Here is a 15,839-nt window from a genome sequence, read left to right as displayed (position 1 = left end):
CTTCAGCTTGAAGGAGGATAAACCAGATTAGACAGGCTCCCTGGGTAGGTACCATGCCTACATTCCAAAATAAGGAAGGTACTCAACATAGGGGAGACAGACAAACAGTGGTGCTCACCCTGCCTTAGGGCCCTGTGAGCCTAAGGGAAGAGTCATTAGGCCTCGGCCAATCAGCTTCTAAGCACCTCTGTCAGTAATGACCTGGTTTTTGCTTCTTTGCCATCCAGCAAGGGTCCCTGATGTTATCTCTACTGTTTCCTGTCAAATAACTCTTCACGGCCATGACATTAACCTCTCAAACTCAAGTAACTCCTTCCTGCTCTCTGTGGGTTTGTTTTAGCCCTGTGTCTTCTGTCATAAAGCGGGCTTCTGGCTAGCAATGTTGGTCTGTTTCAACCTACGTTTCAATGCAGAAGTTTCCCCAACTTGATGAAAGAGCACAGAGATGAGGGTCAGTTCACCAGTGCCCCAGTATCCTGTGTCCAGGATTTGGAGCAGCAGTGACTCAGGTGTAGACACTTGGGTAAAAGGAACACGTTCTCAACAAGCCTCTGCTTCAGGCTCAAGGATCAGGACCCAAAGCTGCCGTGTCCTGCTGTGGAACTGTCACACACCCCACAGAAAGTTCTGTAGTAAGGGTCTATAGATGCCGAGTCCTGTTCTGCAGTGCAACCCTTCTCTCAGCAGAGGTAGTGGTCACACAGGCTGGGGCCAGGGTCAGTGATGTCCCCTTTCCCTGTCAATCTGCAACATGACCGCACGGACAGATGCAGGTAAGGTAGGACCCCGAGAATGGGGTGGGGACTCCCATTCTGCAGGCTGGAAGACAGGATAGACCTGGGAACAGGCTGCCCCTAGTGAGGTCGGCAAAGGGAGGAAGGTTAGAAAATCACTCAGTGGTTTTCTTTTCCTAATGAATTCATGGGCTCAGCTTCAAGCTGCCCGTGCACTTTAGTTTACTTGTTTGTATAGTGTGTTTGTTAGACCAGCAGTGTCACAGCCCAAGTCCCAGAGGTTTGTCAGAGTCTATGCTCCGCCAAGAACTCAGTAGGTGTGCCCTGGTAGGTGGCCCTGGGTGACCCCAGCCTCCAGAGGCCACAGCTGAAGCCAGTTGTTCAGACTCACCTTCAGTTTGAACAGATAATCTCACAGAGTTAGCCACTGAAGGCTGCCATTTCCCCTCTGGTATTTTTAAGGTGTTCATCTTCACCCTTGCCTTTTCCCAAGAAGAGAATCGGCTGTGCTCCGTGACTTGCCTCTTCTGCACACAACGGGTCTTTTGGGTTCTATGTGCTTCAAAGACGGTTTTCTCTTTATCTGCCCGAGTAGCTCGCTTCTGATGCCTTTGAGTGAGGTTCTCTCTGGGTCCCGCACGCTTGGCTCTTTAGACCTTTGAGTGCGGGGGTCTTACAGGTTCAAAGAAGTCGTATTAATAACTGTCGGCTAGATTTTCCTTCCTCCCTTCCGTACTCTCCTTGGAATTGCAGCATCACTCATGGCATCCCATGCAACTGTCCCTGAGCAGTGGGTGCTCTGATCACTTGCTTTGCAGCTGTGTCTGCCCTCAAGTAGACTTCCCGTCTCTGAACTAAAGCAATCTGGGCTTTTTTTTCTCTCTCTCTCAGTTTTAGTTTTCACTTCCATAACTCAAGCTTGGTCGTTTATTAACTCTTCATCGTTTAGTGTGGTTTCCATTCTTTGCAGGAAATTCCTTAGGAACTTCCTTATCTACGCTGCTTCTGGGCCAGTGTTAGTGGATGATCTTCTCAGTGGTTTGAATGTTGTGGTTTGGTGTCTCTCTGGGGATGTGTATTTGGGACAGAGTTTCAGAGGTTAGGAAAGTTTTCAGTAAGCTTGATTCTACTCTTCTGTTTCCCCAGGTCTTATAGAGCTTAGTTATAGAAAACACCTGGAGCTTCACTGTTTCTCTCTCTCTCTCTCTCTCTCTCTCTCTCTCTCTCTCTCTCTCTCTCTCCTCTCCCTCACTTGGATCTCTCCATTTTGGAAATACCGTGAGGATCTAATTGGCCTCTCCTCCCCTCTCCAGAAGGAAGGCTGAAAAATCTCCCATGGTGCAAGCTAAGACAGCATTTGGACTGAACTTCCTTGTTTTGTGTCTCTAGATCACTGGCTTCAGGGACTGGCGTCCTTCATCATCTTGAGGGACACCGCCCAGCTTGTTTTACTTAGTTGTAGGTTGTGAAGGATAGGGAGTGTGAGCTTGGCTGTGTTTGGTGTAGGAGACACACCTTGGCAACTTACGAAGGTATTTCCAGGTAAGTTTAACTGAGCATGTGGACTCCCTGAATATAGGTAGCACCTCCTGTGGGCTGGGGTCGTATACTTGAACAAAATGAGAAAAAGAGAAAGCCAGATAAGTACCACCACCACCACCACCCCACCCCCCACCACCACCATCCCCCACTCCCCCCCCTCCCCCCCCCCACACACACACACACACACACACACACACACACACACACACACACACACACACACACCCCTCCCTCCCTAACTGTGGATACAATGTAACCTATGCCTTTGGTTCAGGGCCTGATAGAGAGCCTGCCTCCAAACTGCCTCTGAACTATGGGCCCAAATAAACCCTCGCTTCCTCAAGTAGTGTATTGTTAGGTATTTGTTCACAACAGGGATATATTAATTAATACAGAGGCTCATCTTGATGACCACAGGCCCATCCCAGTGTTGTCTGTTTCTCACTGAATGGACGTTACCTGTTCATCTTCATCGATCCTGGGCTATCCTCTAAGCCCCTGAAACCTAATCTTACACAAGTCCTCCCTTCGCCGGATCTTTGTTGGAACATTTGCATTGAGGAAGTTTTTGGGAGTGTGGCTAATTCACTACTCTGCTCTGATTATCCAGATTATATACACTAGCTTTTTCTAGACAGATTTATGTCTCTATATAAAAATTAACACAGAGCAGCTGGTATTTTATAAAGCGACAATGTTCGACATGGGCTTTGGATAGGAAGTAGAGGCAAGCACGGGATTTGTTTAAATGTGTGCGGGTTTTAATTAAGTTAAAAGTAAACAGACTAGACATTGTTCAGGAAGCCGTAACTCTCAGCCTATTCTTGGAGAAATCCGGGTTGAGGGTTTCAGTCACAAAATGGTCAGAATTGTATCCTTCTATGCAAAGGTCTGAACAGAATCCTAAGCATTCTGAGTCCCTCCCCAAATCTCCCTAGCAGAGTGCCTTGGCTCAAAAATGTCCCACCTGTGTTGTTCACAACAGAATTTAATGACAGGGAAATTTCTCTTCCCTTACTGACGGGATGCACTGTTTCAGCTCAGGGAACTCCGAGATGTTAAAATGTCTTAAGGACTTTCAGAATGTATAAATAAATAAAGTGGGACACTGTTCTTTTACTAAAAACTTTTATTGCTTGAGAATATCATACACAGACGTCACATGGTACTTGAACAAGCCCACTCCACTCTCTCCCATCCGGTTTCTCCCCAGTACCACTCACAATGCTTTTCCTTTCCAGGTTAATGTTCTTAAAAAAAAAAAAATCATCCTGCAATCCACTTGGTGCTGCCTGCACATACAGTGGTGTAGGACCATTTCCTGAGGCCTGGGGATACCTCAGAGGAAGGCTGTCACTAGGGTTTCTTATGTATGACTCTGAAATCTTAACAGAGAAAATTGCCTGCCACAATTGTCCAATACTTATCAGGTCAGCAATAATGCTCAGAAAACCACTATTAAGACAAAGCCCCTCTGACCTTTGTTATACAGCACTGGCATTTAATGTCAGTAATCAGGGAAATTGTATAAAATTGCATACTAGCAATGATTCATGTTTCAGACAATACCAAGACATAGATGCGTCTTGATCGTGCTCACACAGAATTCATTTCTCTAATGTTTTTGTTAGGGTTCCTATTGCTGTGATAAAAATGCCATAAGCAGAAGCAACTTGAGGAAGAAAGGGTTTATTTCACCTTTACACCCCACAGTCCATCAGCGAAGGAAGTCAGGGCAAGAACTCAAGACAGGAATCTGAGGCAGGAAAAGAAGTAGAAGCCGTAGAACTTCACTCCGCACTGGGTTCTGTCCCGGTCGCTTGGTCAGCCTGTTTCCTTGCACACCCTAGGACCACCCACAATGAGCCGTGCCCTCCCAGATCAATCATTAATCAAAAAAATGCACATTAGGGTTTGCCCACAGGCCAACATGGTGGGAGCATTTTCTCAACTTGAGGTTCTCTCTCCCCAAATTACTCTCACTTGTGTCAAGTTGACAACAAAACTGACCGGGACATGGAGCACACGAAGCCGTCACGTGACACCGCCGGAATACTTCCTCAACGTAATTCACTGAGGCATTTAGCCTCCAGAATAGCAGCAGTCATAAATAAAACCAAGCCGCGTGTAACACTATTGAGATTCTTCTCCTCCACGTCCTTTTTAAAGGTCTTCCATTTCTTGCCTGAGCCTTACCCCAGTGATCTCCTAAGACCTGAAAGTTTGGAACTGCCATCACTGCTTTGTTATTTTCCTAAACATGACCAATACTGCTGTCGGTACAGAAGAGGCAGCGATGGATCAGGCTGGCGATGTAGACTTGAGAGACTAATCAATTTCCGAGTAGGGGAGAAAGTAGAAGGCGGATGTGGTAGAGTGGAGTCCGGCACCAGGATGTATGGGAAACCAGGGCTATGTGACTTGGTGGTTTTGAGATCTAACTTGGCTTTCTCAGTATCAGGAAGAGTATGAGAAACGCCCATCAAGTTTGCCATGCGCACGCATCAAGTCCTGAGGGTTTAGGTGGTCGCTTTAACTTTGAGTGATGAGTGACGGCCTGAGATTTTATGTGGCTACTTTAGCCTGGAGTGTGTTCTGAGGTGCTGAGGAAAGACGGAAGGAGAATCAAGAAGGCAGAGGCTGAAACACACTGACCCAGACGGGAAATGCACCGTCCTCCTAAAGGCTCCTGTGTTGATCGTTTGGTGTCCAGCGAGTGACAGGATTTTGGCAGGATCTGCAAGTGCTAGGAGGTGGGAGCGAGGCAGAGGAAGTGGCTCAATGGGGAATGTCTTTGTGGGGTTTATCTTGCCCTGACCCCTTCCTGGGTCACCTCTCACTGGCTTCCTGGCTGTGTGACAGCACACATCTGCTGCCATATATTCTGCCCAAGCCTGTGGGGCCAAGCAACCATGAACTGAGCCTCCAAAGCCAGGCATTGACAAGTGTCCTTCGTCCTGAATGCTGTTTGTGCCAGATACTTTGTCACAGTGTCAAGAACCCTGGCTAATGTGAATATATATATATATACCTATAGTACGGGAAAGCAGGGATGGCGCCTATGAGAGGAGGAATTTAAGAGGAAGAGAAGAAGGAAAAGTTAAGAACCGGGAGGTGTTCTGGAAGAAGACATGGGTGACAGAGACACCAAGTTTTATGGGGGCAGAACAGTGTGATGGTGGACCCTGGAATGCTGTTACTATCTTGACTTAGGAAAGAAAGGTTCTCTGCTCTGTAGATCTGGGGTATTTTGATGAAGGATAGAGAAGCTTACTGGCTGTAGCAGTAGGGTGTTCTGACAGGAGAACCTCAATGGTGTTGTCTGACTGCATGCTCAGGATCCCCACCCCACCCCCCTTGCTGGCTCCCAGTTCCCACAGGCTGATCCGCTAAGGTGTGATTTCAACCAGGTAGAATCATGACTGACATAGGAGTGGGTTAGAAATACATCCTAACATTTTTGTAAAGGGGGAGACACCTAAGATGTTTACGCCAGTTCAAATGAAAATTTAACTTATAAAGGGTTTTATTTGCTGATGACAGAATTTATTGGCCCTGCCCAGGGAGGATGTCACATGCATTGCTGTGGACAGGGCTTACTTGACCTTCATAGGTTTCCCACAGGTCAAGTTCTCTGCAAAAGATCTGTGAAAGGACCTAGTCGAAAGCAATCAAACTCACACCTCCACAGGACTAGTCAAAAGCAATCAAACTCACATCTTCACAGTGCTCCTTAACACCGGAGGGACCCCAGAGACCCAGCTTTCAGCTGAAAAGCTCCATGCATTAGTAATCCAGGCATTGGAGAGGTGGAAAGGACCCCAGGGGCTTGCCCACTAGTCAGCCTGGCCAGGGGCTTGCCCATTAGTCAGCTTGGCCAGGGGTTGCCCCATAGTCAGCCTGGCCAGGGGCTTGCCCACCAGTCAGCCTGACCTATTGTAAACTTCAGTGAGAGGCCCTGTATCAGGTGGGGAAAACCGATGGCCTTGGTCTCCTCTGGTCTTCCCTCACATGTGAACAAGCACGTGCACCAGCTGCACACTCACAAACACACGTGTACACAGAACCCTCCCCTCCAGGTATTTTCATCTGTGAGTAGTGACACAGTTACATCCCTAAGGTGTTTGAAATGTCACCAGCTTTTGTCCTTTAGACCTTTCTCCCCAGCCCTAAGAACAAATAATCAAGGGACCACGTTGACTGTGATATGCTATTTCCTGACAAAACACAAACATCCTTAAGGCGGTTGAAGATCTCTCACTACTGCTACGTGAGGGCAAAGCAATCTTTGGTAGCTGAAGGGTCCCAGGGAAGGAAATTTAGACCTCACTTTCTCATACTATTATGTCTCAAAATGAAAATTGTCTTTTAAGATACCAAGATGCCGTGTCTCTAATACTTAGGGCCTCACAGGATAAACGTTGGGTTTTACTTTGTAAGTATGTGCTATGTGCTTCTTAAAATCAGTAGTTTCTACGATGAGCATAGTTCAGTTAACGAACGGAAGCCACAGTCTCCATTCAGCCCTTGCATGCAGCGTGAATGTCCATGCGTGCATGTGTGTGTTTTGCATTCGAAATAGTGAGAGCTGATCCCCTTATCTTCGATCTCCATGCCAGCTGGCTCTGAAAATAAAGAAAAAAACATAAACATTATTTCGCACTGAACTTCTTAATGGTTTCCTAACTGAATGTGACAGTGCCGGTCGTATGCGTCTTTGCATTATGTAATTTTTGCATTAGCCACCTGTCGCCACAAAACTTTTCAGCCATTTTCAAGAGCATCCCTATCTGGTCTGTAGAGGGAGAAAACAGCAAAGTAACAAATATCCTGTAAGCCAGTGTACCTGCGTGAGCTTCCTGTTCCTGCTCAGAAGCAGGTCAGAGCGGCCCTGGCGAATATTAGAGCAAGGAGCAAATTGTCTTAGGAATGGGGTAATTGCATCTAAACTGCAGAGCTTCAAGAGATCTCTCATCCGGGCTTCAACAAGAGAACATCTGTTCTTTTCAGCTCAACTAGACAGGCTGTTCTTGTACCTGACACATACAAGCTATGGCTCAGCCAGCAAGTCACAAAATGCACAGAGGATGAAGAAATAAAGCTGTGGGACTGAGTGCACAGAACTGGCTGTGCTCAGCTTCCCCTGGAAAGCACTGCTGGCTACAGAGCAGTGGTCGGAATTCTGCGCCATCATACGATCCAGAGAGAGGCAGGCTGTAGACACTCCCTCAGCCTGAAGTCCAGGGGTGGAGTGGAGGATGAGTACCCCACGGCTGCCTCAGGGGCAGGGGCAGACCTGGCTGAGACAAACCTTGCATGTTGCAAGGCTGCTGCAGTCATGAACCGAGCGATATATCTCATCTGTGCCTTTCTCATTCTTTCCCTCCCTCCTCCTCTCTCTCCCTTTCTTCCTCCTTCCCTCTCTCCTTCCCTCTCTTCCTCTCTCCCTTTCTTTTTTCTTCTATTCCCCCTCCTTCTCTCCTTCCTTCTTCCCTCCCTCCTTTTCTCTCCCTCTCTCCCTCCCTCTCTCCCTCCCTCTCTCCCTCCCTCTCTCCTCCCTCCTTCCTTCCCTCTGTCTTTTCCTTCCTTCTTCCCTCCCTCCTTTTCTTTCCCTCTCTCCCTCCCTCCCTCTCTAGTCCCTCCTTTCTTCCCTCCCTCCTTCCTTCATTCTCTCCTTCCTTCCCTCCCTCACTCCTCCTTTCTTTCCTACCTTTCTCCTTTCTTCCTTCCCTCCTCCTTTCTTTTTACATTTCCTTTATCAGTGAACATTTCAAATGTTTTATATTCACTCATTTATTTATGGGGTGTGTGTGTGTGTGTGTGTGTGTGTGTGTGTGTGTGTGTGTGTGTGTACATACACACGGAGGCCAGAGGACAAGTTGTGGGAATTGGTTCTCTTCTTCCTCTGTGTGGAACCAAGGCATTGAACTCAGGTCTTTAGGCTTGGCCTCAGGCACCTCTGCTTTGCCAACTGAGGCATCTAGCCCAGTCCTTCATTCATTTCTGGACGAGTCGAACGTTGTTGTATCACGCAACCGAGATAACAGGGCGAGAACGGCTCCGGCTCAGAGCTTAAGAGTGTCACCATGGAAACGGGTGGCAGATGGTCTAAAGCCGCTCACTGTGTGCGTAAGAGCATTTCCTGTTTCACTGTCTGAAATATAACAGCACCGTCCCTAACTATTCAGTCCCCATGCGTGCGGCGTAAGAGGCCCTGGGTTTGGTTCCACGGTGTCCATGCATACACAGGATAAGGTTAAAGTTGTATGCGCTTACCTAGGAAGCGCAAGGCCCTGGGTTCGGTCCCCAGCTCCGAAAAAAAGAACAAAAAAAAAAAAAAAAGTTGTATGGTCAGGCATCTCGCCATGGGGGTTGGAACAAGATTCAGTGGGCATAGCGATGGCCAGAATGGACATGGGCGTGCGTAGCTCGTGGCCAGTCGTGTGCATCTTTGCATGCCTCACTTGTGTACAGATCAGGGGTCAGTACCTGAACAACGGCACCTGGGGAAGAGACCCTGACAGTGCACACTGACGGGAGCTGAGAGACGATTTGGTCCTGTGCATGTCCTGTGAGATGCAGAAAATACCTTTCAACCCCTCTGGGCTTCTGACAGCAGGAACGAGTATGGCCAGACCTCATCCCCAAAGTCGTGTGTCATTTAAGGAATGCTTAGCACACAACCAGGCTTGCACTGGGTTAATGACAGAGCATTCTCTGCCACTAGGGGCTTTGATCTCCCCACTTGGAACTTGCGGGAAGAGCACGGAGATATGGCATTAATGTTTCATTAATATTTTCCATTTATGCAGTATTCTTTTCACTGGTTGTCTCTATCCTTCCAAGCACAAAGCTGAAAGGTGTGAGTTCTGTCTTCTCCCACCACCCTGCTGAGCAGGATCTGCGCTTAGTTTAGTCAAGGACCACAAGCGGATTCAGTAGGTGGTTCTGCCGGAACCTGCCTCTTGTCCTGCACCTCTCTATAGCATCCTCAGATGGTGAAGACTCACACGAGGACCCACGAGGACTTGCAAAGCCTGAGAGGGATCCTGGACTCCACAGTCACTCCACCAGTCTTACCGTCCCCAATCCCTGCATCCCTCCCTCCCTGCTCCATTTCAACTCCGGGGATTTGCATGCTGAAGGTGGAGAAGTGCCTGCCTGTGGCAATCTCCCAGGCCCACCACACAGCCTGTGGTTTTGTTAGAAGCTCGTTCTTCCGAGTGTCTGGGGATCCTGTTCACACACTCCACGGCCTCTGCTAGGACCCCAGTGTTCATGAGGCAGAAGTGCATGGGATGACATTCAGGGAAAGAAAAATGTATTCATGCTTCTACCTGAAGACACCACTTGCTTCTAAGGTAGAAGAGGGCTTACCATCTTCCCGACACAGATTTCTTTTCTCTTTCTTGATGGAGCTCCACACTCCCTGGGGCTGAGGGTGGATAGGACTCAGGTGGATCTCAATCAAGGTAAAAGTAAACATAAGGCCAAATTTATGCCTAGCACTCCAAGAGCCTCACGGGTAGTGGGAATTTTTATCTCTGCTGACCTTCCTGTGAATACAGAAGGCGTACAGGGCCCTGGGCTGAGAGGAGACCCAGAAATTCAGTTGCTGCAGACACAACGAGGCCACAGGAAGTACAGGAGTTAAAATGGGGACACAAGGAGAACTGACTCATCTGGGTGCAGGGAGCCCTTGTGTAGATGTCAGGATGTACTGGTCACAGAGAGCCAGTCAGAGCTGGCATGTGGCAGGCTGGGTGGTTCACCCTAGCAATGGGAAAGAGGGGAGGCAGGAGGGCACTGTTGGGGGTGGGGGACGCTGGTACAACTCCATCTCTGTTTTCACATCCTTCCTCTTCCGTGGAAATAGTTGATGCCAGCCCCAGCTCTCGATTTAACCCCCCCACTCTCCGTGCGGCAATATTCAAGCCCACCTGCACCCCCTCCCATCCTCCTCTCTGTTGTTTTCATGGTGCACGGCAAATCTGTTGCTAGGCAGCTGTGCTCAGCCCTGTGACTGCTGGGAAGGAGCTAGAAAATCACCCTCCGCACCTGTGCAGTGTTTACTGCGAGCAAGAACACGGGAGCAAAGCCAGCATCCAGGCAAGTCCTCGGAGGGAGCCAAATGAAGCCTTCATAAACCAGGGCCAGCCAGCCACTTTGGGATACCTATGGTGTGTAATAAAGTGGCCATACTGTGACCCTGGGGAAATCCTCAAGGGATGGACTCTAGCACTTTTAAAATGCAGATAAATAAAAATGAGAAAATGTAGGCACTGGAGGCGTCTAGGCACGCTGAATGTAAGCTCTGTTAATGTTCTTGCTTTTGGAAAACAGAACACTCCAAACTTTCACCTCCGTGTAGCCCACAGACTTGTGTGTTTTATCCGTATCAGGGCTCATAGAACCCCACCTTCCTTCCTTCCCCTTCAGCCAAGATCTCCCCAGATACCACAGATAGTTCTCCAAGGTGACGCGCAACACCGGGTGCAGAGCTCGGCAGAGCACAGGAAGTTCCAGACTCTTCCTCCCCGTATTCCTTTCCATTACCGCATCAGTTATAATCCACTGCGGAGGCAAATAAGTGCCGTGACGTCCCTCCCTAGGGAGGAAAGGCTTTATTTCAGCCTACAGTTCCATATCTAGCCCACCACCAACAGCAGTCAGGGTGGGAAACCCCGAAGCAGGAACTGAGGCAGAGGCCATGGAAGGCAGTCAGGGGTGGGAAACCCCGAAGCAGGAACTAAGGCAGAAGCTGTGGAAGATCACTGTTCAACACACCCTGGCACCTCCTGTCTAGTGGTAGTCCTACCCACAGTGGGCTGAGCTCACCCACGTCAATCACTAATTTAAAAAGACGTTCCACAGATTTGCTTACAGGGAACTAGTCGGGGTTCCCTCTTCCCAGGTGACACTAGCTTGTGTCACCAGCACACAACCAGCTAACCAGCACACTCCTTCCCTGTCGTGCCAGCCCTCCAGCCTTCCGCAGCGTTCCAAGGACAATCTTTCTTCCATTCCCGTGCCCCTCCCTTCGTCACGTCTGTTACTGGGGTGTAGGTGAGACAGGAACTAGTGTTACTCAAGCATTATTTCCGTGTTCACAACGGCCATAAACTGATGCATTTCTTAAGCTCCCAAAATAAGAAAAACACTTCTTTCCTGAAACATAATCCTCATCCAGGAAAGCCAGGCTTCACAGTTGAGTACAGGCAGAGAAAGCGGATCACGGCCCCGCCCCGATGCTGATCTAGACGTTTCTTGGCAGGACTGCCTGCTCATAATAGATGCTCAATAAATATTTATTGAGATAATTAAAATGTTAAGGGGTTACAGGAGCCAAAAAAGCGCAGAACTTTCACTTTTACAACAGAACTTTCTTTGAGAGTAAAAGGAAATGTCAATATTCAATAAACAGAAACAAATCCACAGGAACACTTGGGGGTTAGAAAAGACAGCTTAATTTACTTAGCTTGTATTTTCCTAAGAAAACGATCCTGTTACCTCCTCATTTCCTTTGAAGGTTGTTGTTTTAATACCTCTGTGTTAATCTGGATTGAAAAACAAACCCCCAGCTCTATGAAATAGGACGTCAGTGTTGTCCTTTACACTGAAAGGGACACTGGCCCACAAGAGAGAAGTGCTTGCTTGTGTCCTCCGGAGTCCTTCTTGGGACCTCACATGGCGTTGGGTTTTCTCTGCGTCTAAACTTCCATCCATCCCTCTTAAAACACAGAGACCTCAAAGAGACCCCATTGTGGAGTCTTTCAAACTTGGGATTCTGAATGACACTGGGTTTCTGGGGTTTTTTTGTTGTTATTGTTTTGTTTTGAATTATTTTATTTGTTTACATTTCAAATGATATCGCCCTTCCTGGTTACCCCTCCACAGTCCCCCATCCCATCATCCCTATCCCCCCACCCCTTTGCTTCTGTGAGGGTGCTCCTCTACCCACTCCCACCTCACTGCTCTAACATCCTCCTACACTGGGTCATCCAGCCTTCACAAGACCAAGGGCCTCCCCTCCCATTGACGTCAGATAAGGCCATCCTCTGCTACATATGGACCTGGAGCCATGGATCCCTCCATGTGTACTCTCTGGTTGGTGGTTTAGTCTCTGGTTTTATTCTATCACATCCATGGTGCCGAGACCTGACGGGAGATGTGTGCTTGGTTTCTGGTTGTGGGGGAGGCACAGCATCGCTGGTGCCCACGCGAGAGAGGCTCTCAGGAGCCTGGAGAAACCTGCTCTTATTGTAGACAGGTGATGTGAGAAGTGGGCATCAAGAAGGGAAGGATGTCAGGGGTAGACAGAGACACGCTGTACACAAAGGAAGGATCGTGCATCCTCCAATGCACCTTCAGGTGTTAGACTCGTGGGAGCCCTGAGCGTAAAGCACTGTAACACAAGTGACTCGGTTTCCTAAACCACCGTTCCTGCTCTGCCCTGTCCTCAGGTCAACCAGGCACAGATAATCACCTGGCAGCAGAGAGGAAAGGAACATTCCGTGCCTCAGGCCACACCCCACCTAACTCCCCTTTTGCTCTCCGTTACACAGTCACCCCAAGGCTTTCCTGTGAGTCCATGAAACTGATTGGACTTCCCAGCATCCCCTGCTCTACCCACCTCACGAGTCCGTTTCTTGGCCTGATCTTTGCTCAGACCCCACCGCCTCCCAGTCCCGCTGATGCTTCCAGAGTCAGATGTGCTGGCTCCCTTTGCATGCACCTTGCTCACAGACTCTCAAAGCCAAGTCCTACCGGTCACCTGCAGGCCACTCTATCCTTACCCGCTCTGACACCTTCTAAGCTCCTCTCTGGAGCCTGGCTTGTTGCCTCCTTCCTTAGGGCCACTCCAGCCTTGTGCGTGTTCCTGGAGAAGAGCTGCAGCTGGTCACTCAGGGTTCTGGGGCTCTTTCTCTTCAGTGTATAATGGGGCGTAGATCCTTTGAGCCTGAATGATGATCCTTAGGGCTTGCAATGGCATGGCGTGAAGTCGCAATAGTCCCCTTGTCCCAAACCAGGGAGATGCAGAGAGCCGGAGAGAGCAGGCTAAACAGGAAGTTGTCGCTTATTTGTGGTCAGCTGACTTCCGATAGAGAGCGCAAGAGAGCCACATGGAGTCCTCAGGAGATAGAGTCGGCCTGCCTGAGAGCCACAGAGCAGGCGCATGGACACCAGTGTTGCCCGAGGCTCCCGTGCCCTGGACCAATGACAGCTGTAGGTACACTGTCGGCCTCAGGAAGGCGCACCCGACTCACAGAAACCACGTGATCATGTCTTCCGTCCAGGAGACGCCATCCTAGGTGACACTCAAGCTGTGAGAGGCACAGCCTGTTTAAATCACAGGAGAACAGGCCTCACCTCCCTGTCTCGGATGACTTCTGAATGTCAGAAGAATAATCTAAGACGAGGAAAGCAGGGAGTTCAGGGCTGTCCATTCCGACTCGTTAACACCAAATGTAGTCACTTGAATGGTTAGCCATTGCCTTCCGGGTTGCAATGAGTAGAGTTCCAAAATGGAGTGGGATGTGTGTGTCTTCCCCTGGGCTTTGCTGTTCTCCTTTTAATACAGAGTCTGCTTTTCTGTTAAAGGGGCACAGTCACCCAGCGGTCAGCAGACTGAGGCCCTCCTCCCACCTGTGACCGTCGTTGATGATAGTCCTTGTTGGGCTTCTGTGGCTCATGGTCTCTCTTTTCTGCTCCGGGACTCTCTGGGTTGGGCTTCTGGGACTCAGGTGCACTTTAGCAGATATCGAGGGAGAGGCTGGCCCTGCAGTGAAGTGGCTCGGCTTTCACTCCCGCTCAGTCATCCCTCAGCACCATGCTCCTGTGTTATTCCCAGTGTCACACTAGGAATAGGTTTTCTCGTAGAAGCTGAACCTTCTTCTCAAGTATCCCAGGCCACCCGCCCACCTTGGAGGTGTCACCAGGTCTTTGCTACCCTGAAACTGGGTGGGTGACAGGAACGAAAAGCTTGCTGTAGTATTCGTCAATTTTTCTGCAGCACATTTTAGATGAAACATTGAAGTGGTGTACAAATACCAGCTGAAAATATCTGACTTAGATTTCTGTATTGAGCCTCCATGACCTTGCAATGCTTATTGCCCACGAGAACCATGAGGGTCGGGTGCAGTAGACACACTGTGGGATGTAGACATACTGTGGGATCTTTGGGCCTCTCTTCCGTTCCCCTACCCCTTCCTTCAGTGCCATTTTGCTTCTGTGTCCAGTTACATAACTTCAGTACAAAGTATTTAGATAAATTTAATGGCCGATATAACTTTTTAAATGTTTGAAAAAGCTACGGGAAACCACTCTACAGCTCTAAGTCTCAGGTAATGAGTGGGGCTCAAAGACTCAGTGATAACATCTAAAAATAAAAATGTCCCTTAAGAATTTAAAATGCTCAATATATAGGGTGAAAGCTATTCTATCTCCCTTGAAATAAGAATTGTAACTGTTTTTTATTTCTTTACTGAAAATTATCTGAATCTTTCTTCAAGTAGTAATTTAAGAGATGCTTGGATTTCTTTTATTTTTTTTTTAAGGTGGTTTCTTTATACAAGGCCAAGCCAAATATTTAAATGGTAGCTAATTAATTTTTATTCTCTTCCAATTTTCTATGAATAAGTGGTTTGTGTCATCGTGTGACAGCGCTATATAGAAATTGAAACTATGGTTAGCTCATTTTAAGGATAATTTTCTCTGTAGAAGGTAGGGGATATTCATTGGCTGGTATGTACCTAGTCGATGAGATATTTAAGGACTTTCAGACAAAATAAAATAATCAGAGAAATGGTGTGATTAGCCAGCCCTGTTGAATCTGATCGCCTTCTCGATGGTCATTTATTCTTGTGCTTGTTCCCTGACAGATACGAGCCACTGGCTTCTGTCCTCCTGGGTGAGAAGAAGGGTCAGCCCGCCGAGGAGAGATGTCGGCTTGTTCTCCAGCGGTGTAAACTACAAGGTTGGCAGGTTAGTGGTCTCCAGACTATGAAAATAGACGGCCGGGCTTTTAAAGGTGTGAGTCACTGCGGTAGCCACCAGCCTTCCTGGCAAAAACAAACCCCCTTGATATGTTTGGCGAGGCCCAGCACTCAGCATGCTGGGCTGGAAACATGCCATTCTGTGTGATTTACGGGTTTCAGCGCCATGGAGGAGGCGACCCACTCTTACAGCCACACAGAGAACTACTGAGCTCGGTAAGTTGGCTCGATCCGTGCCTGCCCACTCACAGACACTGTGTAAAGTATCTGAGATGTCACCTTTCCAGTTCTGTGACAAAGGACCTGAGGCACACAGAGGATGAAGAGAAAAGGTTGCCTTGGCTCACGGCTTCGGTCCATGGCCCATTGTGGCCGTTGTGTTTGGGCTGTGGCAGCCCTGACATCACTGACACACAACATACGTGTGGGAGTAAAGACACTCAGATTACCACACGGACGAAGGAGAGGGGAAGAGGAGAGGAGGGAAGATGGAGGGGAGAACTCAACTGGTCATCTCGTGACACCCAGGAAGAACGAGAGAGGAAAGGAGGAGAGAGGAAGACACAAA

At 48.6% G+C, this 15,839-nt stretch overlaps 1 protein-coding gene across 1 annotated transcript in view; it reads left to right on the top strand.

The window, feature by feature from the left end:
* Myo16 (myosin XVI) overlaps positions 1-15,839 on the top strand; it is a 382,886-nt gene that overhangs the window by 262,364 nt on the left and 104,683 nt on the right. The window contains 1 exon segment of the mRNA XM_032918632.1: positions 15,158-15,260. Coding sequence (XP_032774523.1) covers positions 15,158-15,260 — 103 coding nt within the window.

This window comes from Rattus rattus, chromosome 13 (genome assembly GCF_011064425.1).
Source record: "Rattus rattus isolate New Zealand chromosome 13, Rrattus_CSIRO_v1, whole genome shotgun sequence".
NCBI classification, from domain to species: Eukaryota; Metazoa; Chordata; class Mammalia; order Rodentia; family Muridae; genus Rattus; species Rattus rattus.
This window is presented reverse-complemented; position numbering and strand designations above follow the sequence as displayed.